At 42.2% G+C, this 14792-nt stretch overlaps 1 protein-coding gene across 4 annotated transcripts in view; it reads right to left on the bottom strand.

The window, feature by feature from the left end:
* The window catches only part of magi3a (membrane associated guanylate kinase, WW and PDZ domain containing 3a), a 151155-nt gene that overhangs the window by 23762 nt on the left and 112601 nt on the right, over positions 1-14792 (bottom strand). For 3 of the 4 annotated variants that reach the window (XM_023956847.2, XM_023956849.2, XM_078950237.1), the window contains exons 4-8: positions 13191-13397; positions 10295-10457; positions 8705-8784; positions 8215-8272; positions 5151-5263 (exon numbers count right to left, since the gene is read on the bottom strand). In XM_023956847.2, the coding sequence (XP_023812615.1) occupies positions 5151-5263; positions 8215-8272; positions 8705-8784; positions 10295-10457; positions 13191-13397 (621 nt within the window). The remainder of the gene's footprint in view (positions 1-5150; positions 5264-8214; positions 8273-8704; positions 8785-10294; positions 10458-13190; positions 13398-14792) is intronic. The other variant, XM_023956848.2, reaches the window with a different exon arrangement.

Here is a 14792-nt window from a genome sequence, read left to right as displayed (position 1 = left end):
TAAAATGTGATAATTTGATCATTGTTTCGTAATTGCATCATCGCCTCCTGAATCCTAATCAAAACAAGCCGAATTGTGAGGTGCCGAAAGTTTGCCACTCCTGCTGTCCTGTGCTGTCTGACCTCAGCTGGTGGAAGAAGGTAGTTCCTCGTACTGTCCAGTTCCTGCTGAGTGTTTGTCCCAACAATCACCCAAATGCCCCATTCTTGAGGTGACATTGTGATAATATTGCTCCAACAATCAGGACCATATACATTGACTTGACCTTTTTTTTTTCTACCGTTTATTCCCTTTCGGGGTCACGGGGCTGCCGGAGCCTATCCTGGCCACTTATGGGCGAAGGCAGGGGACGCCCTGGACAGGTCGCCAGTCTGACGCAGGGTAGACTGTCCACAATCACACACCCATTCACTCTCACGCTCACACCTAGGGACAATTTAGATTAACCAATTAACCTTTGAAGCATGTTTTTGGACGGTGGGAGGAAGATGGAGTCCCAGGAGAAAACCCACACATGCTCGGGGAGAACATGCATGGAGAACATGCAAACTCCACACAGAAAGGTCCCCCATCGATGTTCTGGTTCAGGTCTTGGGACTTGAACCGGGGGCCTTCTTGCTGTGAGGCAAGAGCGCTAACCACCGTGCAGCCATCGACTTAACCTGAAGTTGGAAATTGCAGTCCTCGAGTGGTCAACTTTTGTCCAACTTAAAAACACAAACGCATGCCCATGGGTAAGGAAAATCCCTTCTCCTATTACATTTTCACACCTTGGCTCAGCTGGAACGTGCGTATCAGGTCTCAGGACACACTTTGAGTATAGAAACGGAGAACCTATTTAGAAATATTCCGCAAGGATTTTAATTAGTTTTTCTCTGCGCTGCTTCCTGAGCCAGTGCTCCACCTCTCCTCCCACAGCTGAGGCACACACACACACACACACACCCAGACACACACACACACACACACACACATATATACACACACACACACTGCAACCAAAGACCGGGATCCTTTGATCTTTTTCAACACAATGCCTGGAAGTAAGAACACAAAATGCTGGATGTATTCCATTATTGGCCCTTTGATTTCTTCTTTCCATTTTTCCTTGGTTAACTCTTTGGTGTATTCATAAAAGAGCTGTTGCGGTTATCGAAACCTGCAAACACCTCTGGCAAGTCAACTGGGGGCTCAACAGTATGCACCGAATCTTTTTGAACTAGACCAGACAGGAAAATCTTAATTAAGTTTAATCAAATCCACTGTAAATTATTATAGATCAGTTAGTTTTAATTAAGCATTCTTGCCTCTTTGATGGAAAGCAGTTGACAAAATGGATCAATGTCTGTTTAAAGGCCATGTAACACTGCAGCTATGTAGAGTTTGCTTTGTGCAACGTCCACCTATGTAATTAGGATTTTTCATGATTTATGCGAGATAAACATAATTCATAAGCGTTACTTGCATTCGTCAATGTGTGCAGATGTTCGTCAAGGGTTTTTGCAGACTGGTCTTTAAGTAAAATTAGCCTAGAGTTGTTCAACATTTTACGCTGGTTGAGGACTATGCAGTTCATGCGCATTTTACATCGTTTTAGCGCAACTATTATGTAAATCTTACGCAATTGTGCGTGATGTTTGCGAGATGTATACGCAAATTTGTGACTTTCCACGACCGTTGCATGTATGTTTAACAGATTTTTAAGCATGCACCACCGATGTATAACTTTGATATTGCGTGTACAGCGCACATATCACATTAAAATGATATAATTGCCGCATGAATTACTGATAAATTGCATATAAACAGCGCAGTGATCACATACGGATCATTTACAATTGCCATATTGTGTGACGGGTAAATAAATCAGCCAATCTTTCACCCCTCCAGCAGTCTATACCGAGTGGGGGTGGAGCAGACTTATTACCTGAACAGCACTGAACTGGCCCTTTGCGCAATGCGCAGTTTGGGGGGGGTTTAAGTCTTTGTAAGTTTTTACTTACATAAGGACTATTATTATAATTATTTATTACACTCGTGATTTATTACACTCACTCATGACCGCTCTGTGGTCTAATAGCCATAGAGTGGGCCCTGAGCTGCTGTGTTAGGCGGGCGCTGTGGCAATGACCCTTGTGGTCAAGCTGGGCCTTGGAATAAATGGATCCCCATTATATTGTTTCTGCACAGCAGTACCAAACCAGACTGTTCCTTTAAGCTGCAGTTCGTTTTTTTTCAGGGTTATATTGGGGGAACTGGGTGGGTGGAGGGAGGAATCTGGTGAGGGAGGGGTGGCAATTTTCAGTGAGTGTCCTGTGTTTTTTGTTTTAACTCATTTTCATATTTTATGGCTATTTTATTGCTTTTGTGTAAAGTCGAAATGAAAGGCGCTTTACAAATAAATAAAGTTTTAGATTGGGTTTTGAGTTTGAAAAAGTGAAGAATCCCTGCGACACCCCTGCGTCTCAGCTACTTCACCCTTACGTGTTGTACGAGTGTTCGCTATGACCTGTTGCCTGCAACAGAAAACATCTGGACACATCTGGACAAACATTTTTACTCTACGGGCTCACCGAGCGGTCTGCGATGTTACCATTTCTTGCAGGCCACCTGCAAGACCCACAGACAGCGTCTGCAGAGCAGCAAACATTAAGAGGTAGATGAGATAAATAGGAGGGAGTACACAGAAGAGCCATGTTTACTCAGCCCAGATTAAGCTGTGGGCAACAACAAGATGGTGTGTTTTCTCCAGGGTGAGGTGATTATATAAATCATCTGACCAGGACCATCAGTTGCTGTAATTGTGGCCGGGAACCGCGTTAACTGTGCCCCCCTGCTCTGCGGCATTGTTTGGGTGGTCAGCTGAGCCAGCCGTGTCAAGCTCAGAGCTTTGGAGCCGCTTTGCGCACGTCCATGCACTTATGCAGCACTGCTGGCTGTTAATTCTGATTAACGAGGCCACGGGAGAAGTGCATGGGGGGTATGAGAAGGGTACGCCGAGGCGATACTACGTGCGGATTGCAGAGAGGCTCGGCTTGGGGGTGGGGTGTGCGGGAAACCGCGTGAGGCAGACAGATCTGTCTAAGGGGTGTCTGAAATCCAGAGGGTTAGTCTGAATACTGATGTCCCTGTACTTTCTTTGTCTGGGCACACATGCAAGATAATTGCAATTCTTCCTCGAGGAACGTGGGGGTCTTCATGGATCTACCGAGCAGAACACCGTTCTGTGGGGAATTGTCAGAATTCCCCACAGGTGGTAAATGATGAGCCGACGATGGGGCAAAAAGCAGTTCTCTGGTCATTAAGTCACTTTTAACCGCAGTCACCTCCCTGTCCCTCCCATCCCTCTGTTCTAAAGAGATCTTTAAGCTGGAAAGGACGCCACGGACCAAAGCGTTCTCAAAGAGACCTTAAAGCCTTCCAGCCTCCTCTCGGCAAATGAAAATGAATTCAGCCGCCACGGAAAGCGTTTTTCCATTATTCAAAGTGATATCAGAGGCTATGGGATGTTTATCAGCTGACTGTCAGCCGTCAGAATATCTTCTAGACATGCATCTCAGCAAGAGAGAAGATGATGAAAGGGTTTGGATAAAAAAAAAAAAAAAACTAATTTGGATGTGCTGCTCCCTGAAAAATTATTAAGCTTGAACGATGCAGTCGAACAAGCCCATCTTTCAGACTACAGTCTTTCAGTATAAAAACAGAAAAGGTCTTAAGTTTGTGCTGACAGATGTAATTAATTTGAGTTGACAAGCATCCATTTATCTGCAATCTGCAGTTTCACCACTAGATATAACTAAACCCTCTTTACTATTAAATCAGCTTGATGGAGCTTTGTTTTTCATCCCTTTAACACCGGAGGCTTTAGCTTTTTAGTTCCAGCGTCGATATTCCATAACTCTGCAACTAGCATAATTTGAGCAGCGCAGAAACCCGGCTTTGCGCTGAAATGTTACACTTTAGGTTAGCAAAGTATTGCATATTGACTTTACGCTAAGAACGTGTTGTACGTCATGCAAAGCCTAAATGAAAAGCGGCATTTTTTAGCATCGAGCTACAGTGACACCAACATGCATGTGGAATATGGTGTTCACACCGGACAAGCAGGGAAGGGCTTCCTTTCTTCCTTTTGCTAGCGTTTACCAGTGTACTGTATGTTTGTCACCTGCAGTTGGAAGAGGCGCGGTGCAAAATGTCAAAGCGGCCCAAATGTTGCAAATCTTGCTCCAGGCTTTTTAATTTCAGAGCTCTATTCCAATATATGAAATGTAATTCCAGCCAGGCACAAACTGCAATTATTAATTTCTCTTCTGTGATCAATTTTCAACCAGTTGGCACTTCCGTGAATTAAAGAGGAAGTCACCCATTCGTCACTACCAAATCAAAGTCCGTGATTGGTCAAAGTTCAACCTGGTTTAACTATGAACGCATAGAGACGTGTGAGAGTTTTGAACACAGAAGTCCGAAAGGAGCATACATAAACTTACATAGAGTTTTCATTGAAAGTGGTCACTTGAGCGTGCGTTACAGAGGGCGGTGTAAACGCAGCTTCAGAATCAGTTGATTCCTGTTAATCGTGCAAACGGTCGAAGAGTTCCGGTATGTCAAAGAGTGTGTCATTTCGTTGTCACCGGTGACATTTCCAGGGTTAAAGGGTTAAGGAAGGATTTAAGGATGTTTTACTTTAGAAAATGTAAAATTTACAAAAATGTAAAAAAAAATTACTAGTTATTACGATGTTTCAAATGATCATAAACATTGGAGAACAAACCAATTTTAATAAAACAAAATCAGATCTCAGTCAAATTTATTCCTAAAAAATGAAATTTAAGTTTAAACACAAAAAGATACCAATGGTATTTGTGAATAAAATAAGATATCTGCTGGTGTTTTTCTATAATCCCATGAGGTTATTTTATGGAAATAATCCGACGGGCTTTATTTTTCTCCCAACCAGACAAATAAAATCTACAAACCTCTTTTTTTTTTCTAATGTTTTCTTTATGTTGTCCTTATTTTCTTGTTGTTTCTTGACTTTATCTAAATAAGTGTTGGTTAAAACAACTTTTCCTTTGCTCCTGTGTCCACCAGCACATTCGCCCCACCACTTCCTGCTTGTGAAACCTTTAGGTTATCGGATCTGCTGTTACCTGGAGGTGCAGCTGCTTCTGGCTGCGGTGATGCACCAGTGGGCGGGTCCGTGCTCAGCTTCCGCTTAGCCTCCATTACTGGATTCTCAAACTGGGTCTTCTGGTTGATGTGGCTGAGGAGGATTGTAAACAGAACCAAGCATTACATACATTCTGAACATATTTTAAGGTTCTGCAACAGACATTTACAACTTGAATTCCCCACATGCCACATGAGTTCACAAACTCTGAGCAGCGAATTGACATTTGTGCTCAGAGTAATGGGGGGAGTAAAGCTGTCCTGCTGTGTCACTCATGCAAAGCTGTAATTTGACTATAAGAACATGCGAGAGGCGCAAACTAAGGTGGGCTGGAAATGCAACTTCTGCCACATGAACAGGAAATAAAATGCAAACTAACCAGCAAAAAGAGTCAGGGAAAAACAAGCATATAACCAACTGGAAGGTCTGAAAAAAGGACTAAAAAAAGATCTTTGATATAAATAACAAAAACTTATTCTTATTCCACCTTGTGTTTTTGTCCTCTTGGAGCTTCCAAAAAGCAACAAGACCAACAGGTAAAAAAAATATAAAGTGGGCAGACTTTCTAAGAAAGACAAAAGCACTGATGATTGATTTGTATCAATCTGTAAATTGATACAAATTCCGTATCAATCGGTTTCACAGCAAAAATCCAAGCTTGAAGTACGGCTGAGTGAAGCTAATGGTGTGGGCTTAAGATGAGCCGTGAAAGAGTTTTTCAGTTTGAACATCAAACCTCATAAATAGGTTAAAATGGTTCCGCCAAATCCATCTTTTTTAAACATTCTCTTTATTTTTTCTTTCAGTTTTTATTTATGGATGGAAGCGTTAATGGATTGATTGAAGGATGGACGGATGGGTTGATGGTTGGATTGATGAATGGATGGATGGATAAATGCAAGGATGGGTTTCTGCAACTTTTTTATACTTTTTTACACTTTGAAATTAGAGAGGAAATTGAGAACAGTGACAAATGTTATTGGATATGTTTTGGAAACTCCCTCCCAAAATTTAAGTGGCTGCAATTTTATACAGAAATGTTTTAAGAAGTTCAGACATTGAAAGAAGTAAAGATTTTGGGGTATTTCTCTTGTTTGGAAAAAGACAAATCCGAATCAAATCTTTTGTTGGGGGGGATATTAGGACTTGTGATCAACACTTTCTTGCAAGACAGAATGTAAGACATTTTTCTTGAACCAAGGATGTTTTTTTATTTATCAAGATTCAATTTTTGCAGTGTGATGAGTTAAAAACTACTTTGAAGTAAAAGTCTCCTGCATTTAACGAAATACCAATAACATGTGGTTGTGTGGGATATAACATTGAGAATTAGCTGCCACCTCCACTTTAATGTCAGCATTGGTGAGAAAGCTCTGATTTACAATAAAAAGGGAGAGAAACTCAACAAATTCCCTTTGAGCAGCACTTGGTGGCAGTGCCTGCTTTTGTGCAGTGGTTTCACACAGTCATGAAGGAATATATATCCTATTTTCTGCTCAATAAATTCAAAAATCAACCTTCTTGAGTCATCACAGTAGCAGAAAATTCAGAAAAGAACACGTAGAAATCAATGTCACGGCCTGCTTCTCTTCTACATGCCCTTGGGATTGCTTGATTTGTTGCAAACCTCCTGGGTTTAGATGGTTTCAGCTATATTGTTTTTTTTTTAATCATATCTGCGTGATAAAATGTTTCCTGTGAAACATCCCTTCACGGCTGTAATGGAGGGATATCTGCATCACGTGCAGGCGTGAATGCCTGTCATGGCAGCACCTTTGGGAGTCAGCTGCGTGCTGACGGCAGAAACCGCGTGTGCGCATTCATCACGGCGCTGCCTCTGACTCACAGATCCCCGGCCCATTAAGTCTGCAGAGATAAACACTCCCCTCCTTCACCGTTCTCCTCTGCCTCGCTTCCCCACTCCATTGCTACAGTTTTCGGGGAGGGGTTGAAAAATAATGAGACCTCGCGGCATTTAGTCACTCAACTGCAGCGAGAACTTGCCAGAATGAAAAACGAAAAAAAGACAGGGAGCCTCTGGATGACCCCGATAGGATGAAGTCCCTCTTTGCCTGCAGAGATCAGGCCAAACTGAAAACATTGCGCACTTGTTTTCCAGGACCCCCCAACCTCCATTGTCATCTGTTTCCATTATCCATGCCACAAACAGACAAAGCTCTAACCCACTCTACTCCATCACTTTGTTTTCCGAGCCCATGGGAAACTACAGTTCAGTTCATTGACTGTATATGAGAACTGGACCGTGTGAGCGTGACACCACACAGAGAGACGGACCTACGTCCAGTTCCAATGAAATAAAGTCAATTTAGTCGCTATTTCTTTGTGATACAGATGTATGTTGGAGCCAGACATCGTCAGTTAGCAGTCCGAGTTGGTCTGGGTCAATATTTCCATAGCAACCACTCTCACCAATCAGGAGTGAGCTTGTTGGAAGGGCAGAAACGTATTACTTGAAAACAGGCTCTGGAGAATTTGTGAATCAAACTTTCGATGTGAGGCCATATACTTTGATTTTATTCCCCGAAATAACAACCTAATAAATAGGAATATTTTACGAACAGCATTTAATGAATCTACTGTGTTCTGAAGATGAAAAAAAAAAAAAAAATTTTAACATGATAATCATTCAAACGCAATGCATTGTGGTCTATATTTGCCAATTTAGTATCGATACACAATGGTTTTTTGCAAAGATTTCTGGGAAATTTCTAGGATACTGGATTCAGACAGCTCTATAAAATGGAGAACGCATTACATAATGCACTATGTAGTGAGTGGTGAAGGAGTTCTGACACAACCTATGGGATTTTGGCTTCTTGGAGCCAGCGGGTACTTCTTATTTGGAATGCCGGGGGTGGGGGGTCACTAAGTCCAGTTCTCTTAGCAGTCAATGGTTGGGACACGTCATCCCACTAATCTCTAATATGCTGTAGATAATGACAGCTGCAAGCACCAAATTTGAGCTCGCTCTGTTTGGGTGAAAATAGGCAGGTCTAGAACACAGAGGCAAGTACTATACTCACTCAACATAGTAGGGCCCAAACTGGGGGTCCTCGATCCGCTCCCAGCCATAGGGCAGCTCTGTATGGAAAGAAACACAAAAAAGACCCTTTGATCAGTGGAGGAGTGGCGTTTAGGTCTAAACGTGGAGGCCTGCTTTCATCTAGGGTGGCGGTATTGCATGTGGTGGATGGGGGGAGCAGTTGCTGCAGACTTCTCTTCTCTGCAGCGATCTGCTGCTGCACAACACAACATGTGCGGCGCAGAAGACACCTTTACGCACGGCGAGGCCTAGAAAATTGCCTTCCAGGAGACGCTGCACTCTTTTTGCGTGTGTCCAAAAACTCCGCCTGGAGGTATAATCGGTGGAGGGGACGGGCAAACCCAACCAGTAGGGTTTCTGGTGGTGATCTGAAGCGCTCAGCTGTTCATCCTCCTCCCGTCGGCTGGCGCCCCCCTGCCTAGTGAGGGCGCTCTCCAGAGTGTGAAGGGAATCTGCAGACGTTGTCTCACCTCCTTCCTCGCACTTCTCGGGAGGTTTGGCCTTCATAGCAAGGCGGGGGTCCAGCCAGGTGGTGGTTTTGGTGTTATGACTGAAGGAAGAGCAGAACATTTAAGAGTTAGAAGGCAAAAGGAGGTCATTCACCTTTCTGTCAGAAATAAAAAAGAAAAGGGAAGGCAGAGGAAGGATGTCGCTCGGCTGAGAAGACAGACAGACAGATCATAAAGAGAGCAGGGCTGAGGGAGTAGGTCAAGGGTGGCAAGCTCCATTTAGCCTGTTGTTTCGCTTGTTGGCAGAATGAGTTATTGATTTAGCAGCAAACAGAGGCACCTGGCGCTGTCGGCAGCTGGTAAACAATGAAGGCCGGCTGCTATTAGTGTGAGCCAACACACCCAACAGCATACATGGGGAAAATAAAGAGGAAAATTGAGTTGAGAAAAACGCAATTAAACCCACTCTGATGAAAACTGTATTTTATGTGTTTTTAACATGTTCTTGTGGCACATTTCTGATGATGAAGGGAATATTTATTTAAAAAAAATTCAATTTAAAAATGCCATTTCTCAGTATTTCTTTATTCAAATCGCAATTCAGGGGCAGACAAAAAAGATGCTGTTGGAATAAGATGGTGATGTAGAAAATACACTGGGCGGGGCACAAGCTCCCAGCTTGTCAGGGGGGTTGGGTTGCTCTGTACCAACTATCCCGCCCACAACTCAGAGGTGAATTTCTAAGGAAATTCTGCCGATCTGCAGAAAATATGTCCTAGAAAATTACTTCTTTTTAATTTTGGCTAAAAAATGGCACAGTCATTAAAAGACCACTAGGGACACTTTAAAAATAGATCAAAAGATCGGAGTGGGACTCTAAGAAGAACTCCCCGAACTCTGAGGAATGTTAGATGGAAGAGCGGAAAAGATTCAGTAGATTCAAGAAGAAAACAGTCAGGATAGAGATTTGCCTCATCTGATATACAGCATTTTCCGCACTATAAGGGACGCTTAAAAGCCTTAATTTGTTTTTAAAAAGCATTTTATACTTTTTTATAAATTTTATACTTCTATATGGATTAAATGTGGTCGTGTTCACTCATGTTAAAGCCATTCTGCCAGTGTTTTTTCTACGAGTTGCTAACAAGGAAGCTGGGGTGTTATCGTAAATAAGCTAATGCGGCTAGCATGTAGCGGTTTTAGGCTCTATTTTGCTTTGTGTTCCTCGCAAGGTTGGTAGTTAGCGTAGCTACAGTGATGTAGGTTTTATCAATCTGTTTTTTTAAGGGTTGCAAAAAAGGTTGGGTGTTATTGTAAACACGCTAACATGGCTAATGTGTAGAGGTGTAATTTTTTTTTTTTTACGTGTTACTAACAAGACTGAGAGTTAGCGTAGTCACAGTAACGTTTGTTTTAAGTTTCGAGAATTACTGTAACGCAGGTAAGAAAGTCTGACTTAGGCTTGCTTAATGCATCTTATAATTTGTTTGGTGCACCTATTTCAAAAGTAGACCATTCATTGACGGTGCGTCTTTTAATCCGGTGTGCCCTGTAGTGCGGAAAATATTGTAACAAAGGCGTAATGACTAAAAACAAGGAAGTTCTACTCACTCTATGAAGTAGACCATGCCCGTCTCTGTGTAGGCCATCTCCCAGTTTTTAGGCAGGGGCTCCTGACTTTCATCCTGACTGCCCCAAGCTCGCCAGTCCATGGCGCCTGCCGATTGGGAGTAGCTGGGCACGGTCCTCCTCCAGTCCGCTTTGTCCTTGTGCTCTGTGGCCCGGCGGGAAGAGAGGGACAGGGAGGCAGCGACAGGAACGGGTTGGGAGTGGGGGTGTGGGGGACGGTAGGGGGAGACGGAGACAGGAGGTGAGATCGTGGCACCAGCGGCGCTCCTCTGGGCTGCTCGCATAGTCTTCCAGCGCTCAGTGTGGACGCTCAGAAGAGGAAGCAGGGCAAAAGGGAGAGGCGGGAGGGTTTGCAGGAAGACAGAGATCACCAGTGGATTTGCATGTCAGCAGTGATGCACCAGGAACTGCCTCCGAGGCAAGATCGCAGCATCGCCGCTGTTTGTGAGCGAGTGTACGCGTGCGTCTGGATATGTGTGCCTGACTGCACTGGGCTCTGATCTTCGGGTTTCATCTGACCCGGCTTTGAGTGATCGCTCCGTCTGAGTGGGTCAGGTGAATGGCAGGGGCCAAAAGTGGCAGCTGTTGACCAGAGGAAGAGGAGATCTTCTGCTTAAACCCTGGCCCCCTTTTTTTTTTTTAGTCAGACCATTTCCTTCTGCACTAATAAAGTTTAAAAACCGTCTCTGAAGCTTTCAGGCTTCGTGGACAAATATAAAGAAGACCTCTTAAACTGACAGGAGCCCCAAGAGAACAAAAAAAGGGAAATCTCTAATGCATGGAAGCTAAATTGCCTTTAAGGCCAAGCTGTACTGCATGTTTCTTCATGGGAAACCATCACCACTCACTATAGAGACCCTCATCCTCACAATTAGAGTGATTTCTATGAAATTCAAGGACCCGAAGCGTCAGGTCTTTAGTGGATCAGAGACACAACCACGGGACGTTCACATGTAAAGCAGTGTTTGCACAATAATGGGTACTGAACAGCAGATCAGCCTAACCTTCACCACTAGTCAGTTTTGTGTCGGCTTCTGCAGAGATTACTCTGCAATCATGCTTTCCAATGCATCTCCATGGAATTAAGGGGCACAATCTTGACAGAAGCAAACCAGGAATGGTGCTCTGGTTTTAACTCTTTAACACTTGGGTAACTCTTATTTAAATTAAACACAGTTGCAGTGAAACGGAAATTATGTATTAAGTTGTTTTGCTATTTGTTCATGTGTTACAAGTTATATTGTCATCGCAATATTGATCACTAATATCGCAAATCGTTAGTTAGCCCTAGCTATTACTTAGTTAGTCCATTTGTCAGAATAACCATTCTTGATCTGATACCTTTTTTAACATGTAGTTGATATTTCTAATCTTTTAATTATATTTTTTCGATACTGAAAGTTTTTCAAGTTAAAAACTGACCAATCAGATGCGTCAATAAAAGTATGAGTTGAATGTTCAAAACGTTTGACCAATTCTTCCGAGCCTGCTTTTAAAAGGTAGGGGTGTGGCCTTCCAACAAGCTCACTCCTGTTTGGCAAGAGTGGTTGCCATGGCAATATTGATTCAGACCAATCAGTGCTTACTGACTATGTCTGGCTCTAACATGACCGCCTCTGTATTGCAAAGAAATGGCGACTAAACTGACTTCATTTTTATTAGAACCAGAACCGAGAGTTTTTCAATGGATGACGTCACACTCACTGGGTCCAGTTCCGATATACAGACAATGGTTTGGGCTAAGCTAACTCAAGTCAATATGGCCGCCCTACGTCCAGTTTCCTTTTCCATGCACTGGATCCTGTGGTTATTGTCCCATGGAGAATATCCATCAAGTTCTGATATTGGCTTTTAACATAAAGTCAAGATGGACTAAGAACTCTGCCTCCGATTCAGTCTGTTCAACTGTAAATTCCACTAGAAATGAGTCTGACTCATTGCCATTTTCCTTCACATCAGTTTTTCTCTTCCCTTGTGGTTTTTATATAAATAACAGAAAAGGTCATGCTGGAAAGTGTAAACTCCTTGTAGCTTTTGATATAGAAAAGAGGCTCCCTTTTCTCTACTGCATTTGTAAAACCGTTCACATTTTAGCACTCAAACCCAAACGTCTTCTTTCATACTAATTTTTTGAAGAAGACAAAAAGCTTCTTTGTTGTGGTAAAACCAAAGTTTCATCTTGCTTCGAGCTCCACAAAACTTTCTCGCACTAAACATTAATTTTGTTTCCGGAAACGTCTGCACCCTCTTTTTCCCCAACAAGATATCTTCAGTGCCGTTCAATGCTTCACATGTGGGTGAAAAACAAAAGTCTTGAATTTGAAGTTCCACACTGAGACCTGTCAAGCACCTGAACCTGGAAGTTTCTGTGGTTTAACAAGCGTATGCAAGTTGCAGCATTAAAATGGAACGATACCTCTATGTGGATTTGCAGTCTGTCTGCTCTAAGACACTTATTTGTTGCAGCTTTTTGCACCCAGTTGGGTGAACTCTGGGCTGCTGTGCTCTATTATTCAGGACTAACTGCAGAATTTTTCTTTGGGGGCCAGAAGATTTACATTTTAGGCAACTGAGCCCCATCTCAACTCGCAGGAATCGGGTTTAGCATGAACATGAAAGACACATCTGCTGAAACTGGTTCTTCCAACAAAAATGGGAAAAAGAAGCCTTTTGAAAAGTAATATTGAAACAAAACTAAACAAAATTGAGTTTTGCGACCAGTTTTGGCTCAACGTTTAAGACGAAGATGAAGGAAGCAGTCTCATAAAACAAAAGGAAACTTTTTTTACCGAAAATGCAGAACAGCTGAAATGTGACAGAACATCACATAAGAAGTAATAAATAATTATGAAATATGGAGGGGGTAGTGCAGTCTAACCTCCAACACCGTTGACCATAGGGGGTCTCTCCTCTTCCTCCTCCTCCTCTGGAGCAGCGCTGTCCTTCCTGTCCATCTTACTGACTGAGGTTGTCCGTTTTCGCTGGACCTCCGTGTCAAAATCCTCATCAAACAGTACCTGGTCCACCAAATCTGGCTGGACAGGGCTGGGCTCAGCAGGAGGCTTCGGGGTTCCATAGTAATTACCTAGACAAAGCACAAGAAGGTGGAAAATATATTTTATTAAAAACATGTGTTTGATTGATAAAACCAGACTTATTCAAGTGAAGGGGTGGAGCCACAGGAAAAAAAAACTAATTCTAATTCAGAAGATGCTCAGAGATGGAGTGAAATGCAAATAAAACTTGAGCATTGAATTGCTAATTTTATAAATCCATTTATGACTATGTAAATGTTTTTTCATGCATTTACTGTAAACGACTCTGAATTGACCTTGACTGTGAAATTGCTTTTAATCAATAGTTGTTTTGATTTTTACGAACTTAAAAACCTCCTCAAATTACTACAGATGCAGGTTTGTGACTAAAGAGCCAAAGCCCAAGCTTCACCATGAATGTTGCTCCAAATTTGATGCCAACCAGAAAACACACAATGTTGCAGTTCCTCAAATGGCCACTTGGAGCTGGTTGCAAAAAGAAGTAAAATCCCATTGACTCCCGATGTAAAATAGTCCAACATAACACCCTAAAAACATTCATATTTAGATTTATCAAAACATTTGAATATTTATTGATTTATTTGTGATAATTTATGACAAATAGAAGTTTTCAGATTGTTGAGGTGGGCGGAGTAAACTCAAACCAACATGGATCAACGTGCCAATTTTAATTCACGCTAAATTAATTTTGTCGTCAAGAATTATTTGGGTGGAGTTAAAAATGTTGAAAAGGGTGTCCATTACATCCATGGTGGTGTCAATTTTTCACATTTGTTCATGAGCCACACAAAGATTTCCCAAAATTATCAAAACATTTTCATCATTACAAACAATAGGTAATAAAATACTTTATGCAGATCAAAAACTCCCCTTCATCTTTTATCCTTGCATGTGGCCTCTCTCAGATTTCCATTACCTGTCCTTCCAGTCACTGATCAGCTGACAATATGCTCAACCATTGCCTAATGTCCACACAGCTAACATTCTAATATGAGTCACTGCTTTAATTTTAAAGTTAAAACCGGGGATAAAATAACCAGGACAAAATAAGAAGAGACAAGATTATAAACTAGACTGCAGAAAAAAAGCTGCTTCCTGCCCTGAGTTAAGCGTCCTTGATGCTTGAAAATATGTTTGAATATTTCGAGGTCAGCCTCAGGTGGTGGCATTTTTCTGAAAATGCTGACGATAAAGAAGTAAAAAAGCATTTAAATAAGCCAGCAGCCACTCTGGATGTATGAATAAATGTATTAATGAAGAAGTCTGGGTAAGTTGCCAAATCTTCCTGGCAGCATAAACACACACGGGCATCCTACCTTTGAGGGAACCCCACTGTTTGGCGTCTGCTGAGGTCCTACTGGCAAATTAGAAAGATTCCTATAAATGTTAAGATTTGATTATAAAACTGTGTGTTCAAGTTTCTA

This window comes from Oryzias latipes, chromosome 7 (assembly GCF_053564925.1).
Source record: "Oryzias latipes strain Hd-rR chromosome 7, Olatipes_Hd-rR_3.1".
NCBI classification, from domain to species: domain Eukaryota; kingdom Metazoa; phylum Chordata; class Actinopteri; order Beloniformes; family Adrianichthyidae; genus Oryzias; species Oryzias latipes.
Note: the sequence above shows the minus strand (reverse complement) of the source record. Positions and strands in the feature narration are given on the sequence as shown.